The sequence below is a fragment of the Hoplias malabaricus genome, chromosome 2 (assembly GCF_029633855.1).
Source record: "Hoplias malabaricus isolate fHopMal1 chromosome 2, fHopMal1.hap1, whole genome shotgun sequence".
NCBI lineage: Eukaryota > Metazoa > Chordata > Actinopteri > Characiformes > Erythrinidae > Hoplias > Hoplias malabaricus.
Window position 1 is genome coordinate 31,223,570 of NC_089801.1, and position 12,073 is coordinate 31,235,642.

The 12,073-nt window shown below is 41.0% G+C and overlaps 1 protein-coding gene across 4 annotated transcripts in view; it reads right to left on the reverse strand.

Annotated features, from left to right (window-relative positions):
- The window catches only part of garnl3 (GTPase activating Rap/RanGAP domain like 3), a 73,576-nt gene extending 61,947 nt beyond the window's left edge, over window positions 1-11,629 (reverse strand). For 2 of the 4 annotated variants that reach the window (XM_066661370.1, XM_066661368.1), the window contains exon 1: window positions 11,209-11,628. In XM_066661370.1, the coding sequence (XP_066517467.1) occupies window positions 11,209-11,309 (101 nt within the window). In that variant the 5' untranslated portion in view covers window positions 11,310-11,628. Of the gene's footprint in view, window positions 1-11,208 lie in introns of all 4 variants that reach the window. The other 2 variants (XM_066661373.1, XM_066661366.1) reach the window with 2 other exon arrangements.
- Window positions 11,630-12,073: the final 444 nt, after the last annotated feature.

Genomic DNA, 12,073 nt, shown 5'->3' on the forward strand with positions numbered 1-12,073 from the left:
AGTCAAAGTCAAATTAGTTGAGAATGAACTGGTACCTCCAGGACATGGTGCTAGATTTACACAGAAGCGCTGCAGACAGCAGTGTAAATAGACAACAAACAAAGAAAATTCAGTATGCAAACACTTAGGAAAACACCAATGAAGAGAGACTAGATTGGAAAGGGGTATAGCAGCTTGAGGGCTACAGCTGCAGTTGCTATTGTGAATGTATTATCAGTAACTAATTGTTACTTAATTTTGTTTTAGTGGTGTAAAACTGTGGCGATTTAAAATGCCCATGCACATAAAGTGACTGGGTGCAGTATGTAAGCTGTAAAATAATGGATGAGTTATTGTAAAACCCAAAGTTGCGGGGTTTCTCTAGTATATATTGCTTTCACTGTCCAAATTAAAACATCCAGAATAGTAGAGTTAGATTTGATCTTGTGATAACTGTATTTTACCAGGAGATCAGAAAATCTGTTTTACAAGAGACATCTGGGATGACTCACAACACATCAAATACAACATCAATTAATATATGACATATACCCAACACATTACAATACAGCTACTTAAAATCCTCTCAGGGTAAACACCATGTTCTTTTAATGAACATTAACATGTCAATTTTAAATCTTTCTGCAGATTTTTCCATGTCCATGGTGCGTTTATTAAACTTAGCTTATAAGGTCAAAGAGCAGCACAAAGGATCACCTTCTGCTCAGAGCCCATTGTCTATGGACTCTTTGTTTATTGACACATTGTGTCCTCTAGTGGTTGCTTTGACTCAGTGCAGCATCGACTTGACTCCCAAGAGTGAATATGTGAGTCTCTGCTCTTCCAAAATCATTTGCTCATGATGCTCCAGAGCCCACCTGGAATCATCAGGCGTATGCACTCTCACACCTGTGGATAATCTCAAACACTCACCCAGGCACACCTGTGTACACATGCACACACACACACACACACACAGCCAATTCACCATGTTTTTGGACAGTGGAGGAAATTTGAGCACCTGGAACAACTGGGGGAAAACCACGCAAATACAATGAAAACACATACACAGTTATAATATTATTTTACCAAACAATTTTTGAGATATTAAGTACGGTACTTGCCACATTGTACCAACAGACATTGGCCAATTTAATAGAAACCCTTTCCACACAGGTGCACTTTATAGAACAGGGAAAAATAAATAATTTACATAATTCACATTATGAAATATCATGAAAACATCATAATGGGGTCATCATATTAAGATAACGTCACACTGCCCACTCCATTTTAGAGGTGTGCAGTTTCTGATCGTACAATTTGTCCGCCTCACTGATTAGTATTTACTGTCCACTAATTGTAGACACATTTTAGGTTTACAGTTAGAGACTGAAGCTCTTACTTTTTCCACATACTGTTTATCCACATACACTAAAACAACATGACCTCCTGTGCCCACAGTGCCATAAATATACACTGCAGGCTTCTTATAAAGTTGCACCTAGTGGTAAAAAGACAACCAACCACCAGCATTTTGATTTACACTGAGGCCAATGACAAAATCCTGTTCCCTTTTATGTTGGTCGTGGTTCAGCTCTGTTATAAAGGGAAGAAAAGTTTGGGGTTTTCTTTTTTTCTCGCTTCCACTAGCATAGCTTCCTGGAGAGAAAAACACTAATGTGTAGGTATGTGTCTTTCAGCCTTAAATGGAAGCAGATGTGGGGAGTGCAGTGCAAGTTTACACAGAGCTGTAATCAGAGCGAGACTCGTTCTTTTATTCCTCTGCCTGATTTCCCTCTATTTTTCTCTGCGAATGAGGCGAACGGGCTGGAGAACCACAGGCCGCACAGCTGAGAGTGATTAGAGTCTGCCGTAGCTCTGGTACTATCGGGAGGCAGCAGCCGCAGGGCAGGGTACTCAAAGGCCAAAGACAAACTGACAGACACAACTGGTGCTGCACTGAAAGTCAGTCCAACACTACTTCAATACACTGTGGTGAACAACTCAATTCTAAACTTGACATTTCTTTATCAGAGTAGGCTATGGAGATTTTGCATTCTAATTATATATATATATACACATATGGACAGTAACGGCTTATTACCTCATGTATCAGGAAATAACAATGTACAGCCTATTTTGTATATTTTCCCTGTGTCTTTGTGGGTTTCCTGCAGCTGCTGTTTCCTCCCACAGTCGAAAAATCATGTCTTTGTAGGTTGACTGACGATGTGAAATTATCCCAGCCATTGCACGTATGCTCATAGCACAAGCCCCAAGTATGGATGTTGGGAGGGTGGCATCAGGAAGGGCTAAAACCTGTGCCAAGATGAATACTGCATGCATATGCCACGGTCACTGTTAAGATCTTAACAATGAGGACTAAGAGCTTGTCTTAAATTTGTTTAATTTTTTTTAGCACTTTTTGTTTGTGTTTACTTTCATGCAGTTAGCTGTTTCCCAAATTTAGAGTCAGTTCCACTTTAAGTGATAACTACAGCAAAAATAAATCAATATTACCCTCTTACGGAGCAGGAGTAGAGAAACATTCTCATCTCTTTACTAGCTTTTCAAAGCCCAGAGGTTTCTTCAGCATCCAAACCCCTTCAAACCGTTTCTCGTAGCTCAGCCAGCGGCACACAGAACACAACGGAATGTTGGAGCAAGCCACTTATTTGTTTTCCCATTTACAGATTACTGGATTTGTACAAACCCCTGAGTAGCAAATGGTGGAGACATATCCTCAAAATGCTATATAAAGTGTTTTTGATACATATATATATATATTTATTGATAATAATATAATTGAATATAATTATTTGTCACCTTTAATTATTTATTTGGTTTATATTGACTGTTTAATATTTCGTATCCTTACATTAGTTCCATTCAATATGTTAATCTACACTTTGTGACTTTGTGTCAGCATCAAAGAACATTCCAGTGTCCTGGACAGAATGATAGCCATGATGAGTTTTCTCTCATTCTCTTACTTATAAATATATTGCTAAGATACATTAAAAGTACAGATAAGTACTAGTTATAGCATGACCCCTCTCAGTGGAAAATGTTGCTGGCAAGACGTTGTGGTATGTGTTTAAACGTGCACCACACACACACACACACACTTGTGCTCCACAGAGAACACACACTCTATGACTCACACTGTGCATAATCCCCACCCTGACACTTAAAACGAAGGGCTCTCTTCATTCCTTCTCTCAGTAAAAGTAAGGTCAAGCTTGGCATAGTAGAAACGGCTTTAACACCAGAGTCATTTTCTTCATTAAGGATCAGAATGTGTAACAATGTGTTCAGCTGTTGTTTGTATGTAAAGTATGTAATGCATATAAAATAAGACCTAGGCGCCACCAGCATGGACAGAGGAAGAAAATTCCCTACCCATAGGGTCAACACTGGCCAATTCTTATGTGGAGAATGTGGTTCTTATGTTAAGAATAGTGTTGAAACAATGACTACATGATATTTAAGAAATCCAAGGTGTTTCTTTCCATCCTTGCACTGATTTTTGTCAGTTGTTTTCAGATTAATGAAGACACTAGCACAGCACTGAATGTCTGGCTATTGCTTCATATATTATAAACCAAAAAGGGGGTGGGCTCACACAGCTCAGGGTTCTGGGATTGTGGGTTCAAACCTTGCCTCAAGTCACAGTTTGTGAGGAGATTGGTTTGTTCTCCCTGTGTCTGCATGGGTTTCCTCCAGGTGCTCCACTATCCCCCCCTCACTATCCAAAGACACATATTGGTAGATGGACTGGCTGTATAAAAGCGTCCACAGGTGTGAGTGACTGGGTGAGTGTGTGATGCTCTGTCCAGGGTGTGTTTCCGCCTTGCACCCAATGATTCCAGGTAAGCTCTGGACCCACCGCAACCCTGAACAGGATAAAGCAGTTACAGACAATGAATGAATTAATCAAAGAGTGAAATTGGAAATCTTTCACACACAATATTTAGAGGCACTTGGCCAGTTTTGACCGTAGTATCAATTAAAGTTGATGGACTAAACGACAGATTGATTGGCTCCTTGATTGTGCCCCAAACTCTCAGTGCCTTGCATAATTTATGGTGGTGAACATTAAATTCCCATTAAAGGTGTATTGCCAGTGAGTCCTGGCAGAAAGGCATAGGAGACATTAAGTCACTGAAACTCAGAAAAAGGGGGAAAAGTTCATATGTGTAAAACAAAAGGAGGTCTGTGTGCACACACGTGTTGCAAAAATGGCTTTAACAGACATCAGACCTAGCAGCAAATCTTTAGACAGAATGAAACTGTCTAAACTGATCACATTCATTTATCCCAAGACACACGGAAGTCCCACAGATGCTACAGTGGTCCAAGGATGTAAAAATAAGGCATGTGTAGCTTAGAATGTAAAAGTTAAATGCAACACATGGCAGGAAACTATACCTAAATTTAATATTTAGAATGTATTAGTGGTTGTAGAACAACAGAAGTAGCGTTAGCATATAATGCTAATGAAAATATACTTGACAAAACAAGGGAACATACAGCACCAAAATATATGAGTACTAATAGCTCCTCCCCGACGTCTTCAGCCTACTAAACGTGAGGGTATGTGAGTGAGTGAGAGAGTGATCCACATCTAAATGGATCAGAGATCTACGCAAGGTTAAGGTCTGCTAAAATTATTTGTCCTGCAGATAAAGCTGTAGATGTGTGCACAGGCACCAAAACTCTTGAATATGCATTTGAGTATTTATGTTTCATTATAGTAAAAGTTCGTTTTATGCTGAACATTAAATAGGCATATGGATACACACTGAGCCTTCTGTCCATGCTCTGTGTTCATTTCATCGTTATTTGTGCTCATTCTATAAAAGCTTTCAAGTGGGGACTGAAAAGAGCAGTACCACTGGGGGCCGTGTAGCTGATAGTTCAAGCAAAACCTAACAACTGATAAAATAAGTGAAAGGAATTCTCCGTCCACATGTCATAAAGTATTTAACGGCGAGTAATGTCCCCGTAGAGCTGGGCAATACAGCTAAAATCTATAATCATTTTTCTTAAATTTGGTCAATACGATATAATTCCGATATAGTTATGAACAATAAAAATAAACATGACGTCACCATCAAACAACAACCTTTTGGATTTGTCAATATTCATATTTTTAATCTAACTTCACTTTCCGAACAGAAGTCAGTGGCAGATGCTGTAAATATTGAAATATTGAAAATGTGCTTAAAAATCATATTATTGTTATAGAAATATTTAATATCATGTTATATATTGATACTGAATTATTGTCCAGCCCTATGTCCAAGCAAGGGTAACATTGTTTCATACAAAACACTCACTAGGAAGTTTCAATCCTGTTTTTTAAAAATGTGAATTAAAATTGTGTCCCAAGCCCCTGGAAACTAGACAGAGTTTTGTGGCTTCAGCCCCGCTTCAGTCCATGGGCTTTCTGAGCTCTGCCTTCCCAGAGAGGTAACAAGCCTAGGAAGAATTAACAACTTCCACCAAGGAGGCGGCACTCAGAGCCAAGCCCTGAGCCTCATGGACGAAGGTGAGACCACAGTCACAAAACTCTCCTCAGCTCCTCTGGCTTTGAGTATCCACTGGAGTGCTTTCAATGAGAAACACCTGGCAGAGGCTAACTCATGGGTATAAAGGGCAGGAAAGAGCAAAAGAGATTGAGGAAGAGATGGAGGACAGTTATGTGACTCAATTTGGACCACAAATTGATATATGTGTGTGGGGGTATATGTGAGGCCCTCTAAGCTTCTTGAAGTAACTTCTCTTAAGGACTCACTGCCCACTTTTGCCTTGGACTACATTAGTGCAGTGTTTGTGTTTATGTGAGAGAGAGTGTACCTCACTTTTCTGTATGTTGCTGAAAGGAAAAATCGGAGCTAAGATTAATACAGCCTCGTGTGTGACATTCAAAGATTCTCCAAGTGCTGGGCCTGGCCACCTACGCTTCATTTTCCAAGCGATGCCTTCATTAAGAATGTCTGCCTGCTCATAACATGACATCCTCGCTAGTCAGATGCCCACAGCTTTTACATAAACACTATTTAAAAAGTGATTACAATTATAATAGTGAGGCAGCACTTGTGGGCTTCCTGAGAAAGAATTCGGTGCCATGGAAGCTTGGGTGAGAACTATAAATGTAACGCCTACAATTTTGCACAAATCACTCAGGCCACCCTGGTGAAAACAATTACCACAACGTCCTGTTACACACACATGGCTATAAAAAGACGTGCCACCTAGTATGTGTACTGTGATTGCTCATATGTCCACTAACAGCACACAGACAGCACACACTATCTATATAAGGCCTCTACCCATGAGTCACATGTAACTACCCATGAGCCATCTGGGTTATATATGAAAAGGTTACACACTGGAAGTATTTTTAATACCAAAGAGTCATACTGTAATAAGGTCTGTTATAAGGTTTCTAACACAATAGAGCACTATGCTTTGGGAATCCATAGGTATTAAACCATAAGAGAAATTCCATATGCGATTGCCTTGGAACCCACTGAATAAGCTGTGGAAATCCTGTCCCAGAAATTCTTCACTTTATTACATACTACTGCAGTTTAAACCTGGCTTAAATATCCCTAGTTATTACTTGTTTTGCAACATTTCCTTACAGCTTACAGTATTTTTAATTATTCCTATGAGGGTCTTATACATCTTGAAGTCCCCCAAGTCCTCTTTTAAACATCTGTACATAGTAAACATGGTCATAAATAACATCGCAATGAACATTTTCCAACCTTTAGACATAATCAGGTTGTGCCTGTAAGAGTGGTATATGCAAATGAGCTCTGTTCTAATTGGGTATTCTATCATTTGTCTTGCTCAAAAGCAAGTGTGGACACAAAGGTGCAGAACAAAGTGTAATAATCAGACAGAACTCCTTGAAGAAAGAAAAAACCATACACAGCCACTTTTTGATGCCTGCATTTTTTGGAAGGCAGTAATGATACATTCCTTTCACGACAGCCAAAAAAAGCAAGTTTAATTGGACAGTCCCTCCCCAGTGCGCACACGCATGCTCACAAACACACAAAAGCACAGAGACACAACGCACTTCCACTCTGCTATAGAGAGTCTGCGGCAACAACACTCCTTACTTACTGTTGTAGAATGAATGGATGATAAGGTATAGGCTAAATTTTGTATTGAATCTGTATATATTCTTACCATCTTTTCCTAACTCTTTTTTTTGTGGCTTCTATACATTTATTTCACTACACTGCCATGCATTCCTAGCTTTAGAGGGAAGCTTTCTCCAAAAGGAGTCCTGGGAAGCCAACAACACTGCTGTTAACCAGTCAAACATTTTTCTTTAACCTTTTTTCCACTGTTGGTCCGAATGGTTACCATATCCCCATTGTGCAGCTCCATGCTGGACTGGACTCATGAGCCAGGTTACAGTTTCTGTGTTCCATACAAAAGGCACAGAAAAACTGCCAAGAACAAACAAGAAACAGGACATCACAGTCAAATGTAATCCTTTTGACCTTGTTAAGCTTACTTCAAAATTGAGGGCAGTGAACTGACAGCAGCGTCCTGTAATGAACGTCAGGCAGTGACCATTCCTATGATTAATGGTCAATAATGAAATGTTAAAAATGTGTTAAAATAACTATGTCACACTTATTATAAAATTTTGATATGGCGATATATAGTGATATTGAATTATTGTCCAGCCCTAACAAACACTGCTCTGATCTGAATGGAATATCATAAATTTGGAATCAACCAGCGTCATTAAGCCATCAACCCACCAGACGGGTTCATCAGCTCTCAGCATGGTTATCTAGCCGTGCTGAAGACTCCAGGCTGAGCTAAGTTTCTAAGTGTTCCACTCCATGTGAAAACTCTTCGGCCTGGCAAACAAAAGTGGAAAAGAGGCTTGTGTGTCGTTTTGCTATCCCAACATTCATAGTGGACTATGATAAACTGGACTATGATCAAATGGACTGTTTGGAAATGTATTCCCAACACTGTAAGTGCTTTATGTTGTTATTAGTCACAACAATTACCTGCTGAATATAGCTGCTTATATTACAGGCATTTTTAATATCACCACTATTTGAAGTTGGAGTGCTACACATGCTACTCACTGTGGATGAAATGGATAAATAGAAGCTGACTGAAATATGGCAAATGCTAGTGCTAATGCTGTTTCTGCCGATGTCACAGTACCTACTATAAAACAAATATTTTATCTTTTTTAAAAGGTGACACTGGTTTATTGTGACAGTGGTCTTTACTGTTTCATTTTTCATTGCTTGTATTCACATAAAGCCCTTGAAATGAGAACAGTCGCACATCCAGTGTATTTGTACAGGCATTAATTCTCTAGTTAGATCCAAAAATCAAAATCATATCACAATGATAAAACGTGACGCAGTAGGTAGAGTCACGGTCAAATAGCTCCAGGGACCTGGAGGTTGTGGGTTCAAGTCCCACTCCGGGTGACTGTCTGTGAGGAGTCTGGTGTGTTCTCCATGTGTCCGTATGTCCTCCGGGTGCTCCGGTTTCCTCCCACTGTCTAAAAATACACACTTTGGTATGTGGATTAGTGACTCAAACTGTCCATAGTTGTGAGGGTGTGAGTGAATGTGTGAGAGCGTGTCGCCCTGTGAAGGACTGGCGCCTCCTCCAGGGTGTGTTTCCACCTCGCGCCCAGTGATTCCGGGTAGTCTCCGGACCCCCTGCAACCCTGAACTGGATAAGAGGTAACAGACAATGAATGAATTAACACATTATATAAAAACACTTCATCATGGAGTCCTACTTAAAGCCATGATGCCCTGTTTCCGTGCAGGTAAACTTAGTGTGAAGTTTGTTTCTAAGAGAAGTGGAGGATAGACTGAGCAGTCTATAAGTGCTTGCGGCTGCTGTGTGAAGATGCCTCCAAATCTTTATCAATGTCTGGTCCAGTTCTGATAGACTCACTGAGGGAGGGAGCAGTGCAGCTCAACGGGTTAGCCCTATTGATCCAGAGCAAACACTCAATCTCACATGCACACACACACCACTGATACAGACATAGACACCACTACAAAAACACATAATCCCACATAGCCATCGCTGATACAGAAATACAAACAAACAGATGTGGACAATAACCATGAACATGTTTCACATTTTGTGAACTAAAACTGCACAGAGCCAAGAACTCTCCCTCTATTTCTTAAGAGCACACACATACACACCCACATGCACTCTCTCTCTCTCTCGCTCTCTCTATCTATCTATCTATCTCTCTCTCTCTCTGAGACCTACACACTCAGAAATTCACCCTGTCTGATAGACACACGCACACAGATGCAAACAAATGCATACGGTCTATTGATGCAGATACAGAAGTGCACACACACATACACACAATCACACACACATATATACCCTGTTTCAGACACACTCATGTGGTCCCACCCACAATACAACTGTTTTCCTCCACAAGAACAGACACACACACACACATGTATGCAATTACACATGCTCTCTACTGATCCATATGCAGATACAGGCATTCACACGTATTTCCTGTCTGACCTACTCGCAGAGAGCCAAACTCTTTCTTAGAGACAGACACAAACATGAAAGCGTGCACACACACACACACACACACACAGTCTGATTTATGCAATCATCACACACACTGAGACACACAGTAATAAACTCTCACAGACACTCACATATACACAGATGCACACAAAACAAATTACGTAGACAAAGATGTGTCTAAGATACACTCTACACACACTCAGAACTACACCCTGTCTGAGTGCCCCTTTTACTTACACACACACACACACACACACACACACTGAGTCTGTACTGCGACACCCTGTGTGCTGCTGTTGCTGTGCAAAGTATGTGTGTGTGTGTGTGTGTGTCTGTGTGTGAGTGTGTGGAGCTGTTAATGAGACGACCTGTCTAATCCATAAACTATTGTGTGTTATTGACAGAAATGCACCATGTTTCAGCACCTCATTTCAGTTGCTGCATAAAGTGCATGACTCTAAACTCATTTTCTACATCTTTTGAGCACTTTGTTTAAGAAATGATGAGGACACTGAACAGGGGCTTGGAGCTCCCTCTCTCGGCCGAAGGGGAAACCCCACTGGACTCCTATAAACTATGGACTATGGTGGCTGAAGCTGGTTTCAAAGTAGAATTTTTTTCTTCAAAAAATGTCACCATGGTTCAATAATACTGTAAGGAAAAATAATTTCACACAGTGTCTAATATAAGACAGATACATTTCAAGACACAGCAAGATTGGCTTAACCAGCCAGCACACCACACGTGTTGGTCCATTATATGCATGGTTCCTTGGTGGGTTGGAACAGACGTTTAGTCAGACCCAGTTGGGCCTATGTCAAATAAAGTTGAACAGCCCAGTAAGTGTAAATATGGAGCTCACCTAGGCTGCTCATATTGGCCCTATGTTTAACCCAATCTGGTCTCATTAATGACTATGGAGGGCATCAATATGTGGGGCCAACATTTAAAGCATGGACAAAACTTACCGGTACCATCCTTGGTTGAAAACTGTGCCCATATATTAGGCAAAGATTAAGAGATTACACAAAAACATTATAAAGATATAAGAAAAAAATATGCCAATATTGGGTAAATATAAGATGTGGAATGTGCCAGAAACTGTGCCAGCAAATATACAGCAATAGAACAAATGTCATATTCAAGGGTGTTTCCTGTCGAGGAGGTGTCCATTTCCCCATGGGGTTCCCAAACTTTTGAACGCGAGACTGTATATACATGCGCCTGTAGGTGCCAGAATGTAACTGAATGTAACCGGTGCAAGATTTAAGGTGGAGCGGAGGATACGCTGGATTTGAAAAGACAACTTCTGTTTCGTTTAGAAAAGCTGAGGAGAAAGTCTACAACAGAAAATGGTGACGGCGTTGATTAAACATAATACACGGAGTCGGAGTGTCTCCGAATACGGTGTTAGTTCAAGTCAAACTAGGAGTTAATTTAATTTAATATTCGAGGAGTCTGAAGCCTATGACACGGCCACTAAACACTAACATTAACGCTACCGCAAGTTCCACAAGCTGTAGCTGCCGTCCTTTGGAGGGTTATGCAGTTTTCCCACCACAAGCCCAAATAAATCCCCCCTCCATGCATCCCTCAGCTCCCCCGTCGCTTCATCCCTTCTTCCCCCAACGAGCTCACCTCGTTATTTCGAAGCTGCAGCCTTTCCTCAGTAGGTGGGCTCTCTTTCTCATGATGCCCGCTTTCTCCCGGCCCAGGTACGTGTTAATGTCCGAGCTCATTGTGGACAGGACACTTTCACTTCAGCCTTTAATCCACGGAGCCACCGTGGAAGCGCAAAGGAGACGAAGAAGGGGAAATATATACACCCACTGCTGCACTGGACGGTGCGTGCGGAGAGAGCAGAGACTGAGGACGAACAACCAGAGGAGAAGGAGACTGGTTTTACCTCAAGCAAAACAAAGAGGAAAGAATGGGAAGGAGGAAAAAAAAAACACGAAGGACTATCTCTCTCTCTCTCTCTCTCTCTCTCTCTCAGGAATGGACGGCGGTGTTGGGGAAACACCTCTCAAACTCCATCCAGAGGACTGAGGGAAGCGAAAAAAAACAGTTCCTGTCAGTAGTGGACGAAAAAACTAGTGAAAGCCAACATAAAACCTGTAAAAGCAGAGCTTAGCCGACTTCGAGCCGCCGTTTCACCTCCTCTCCTCCCGTCTTTAAGAGCGAGCTCTGTAACGGACTCTCTCCTGGAGAAAAGCGGTTAGCGCCAACCGCCGAGTCTGCGCGGTCCTAAAGACTAACCAACCACACACTGCCGGGTTTTCCTCACAACCAGCCTGACAACACACACCGGGCAGGAGTCACCGATATGAAACATATATATATATATATATATCATTGTATTTATTTTTTCCCAGACATTTTCTACTTTGAAAATGAATGGTTATTAATATATATATATTGGTACAGTAAGGGAAAAGTTTAACAAAAAAGACAAATGTTGTAAACAACCTTGAGCACATCAGGTCCTTGGAAAGGGCCAAAT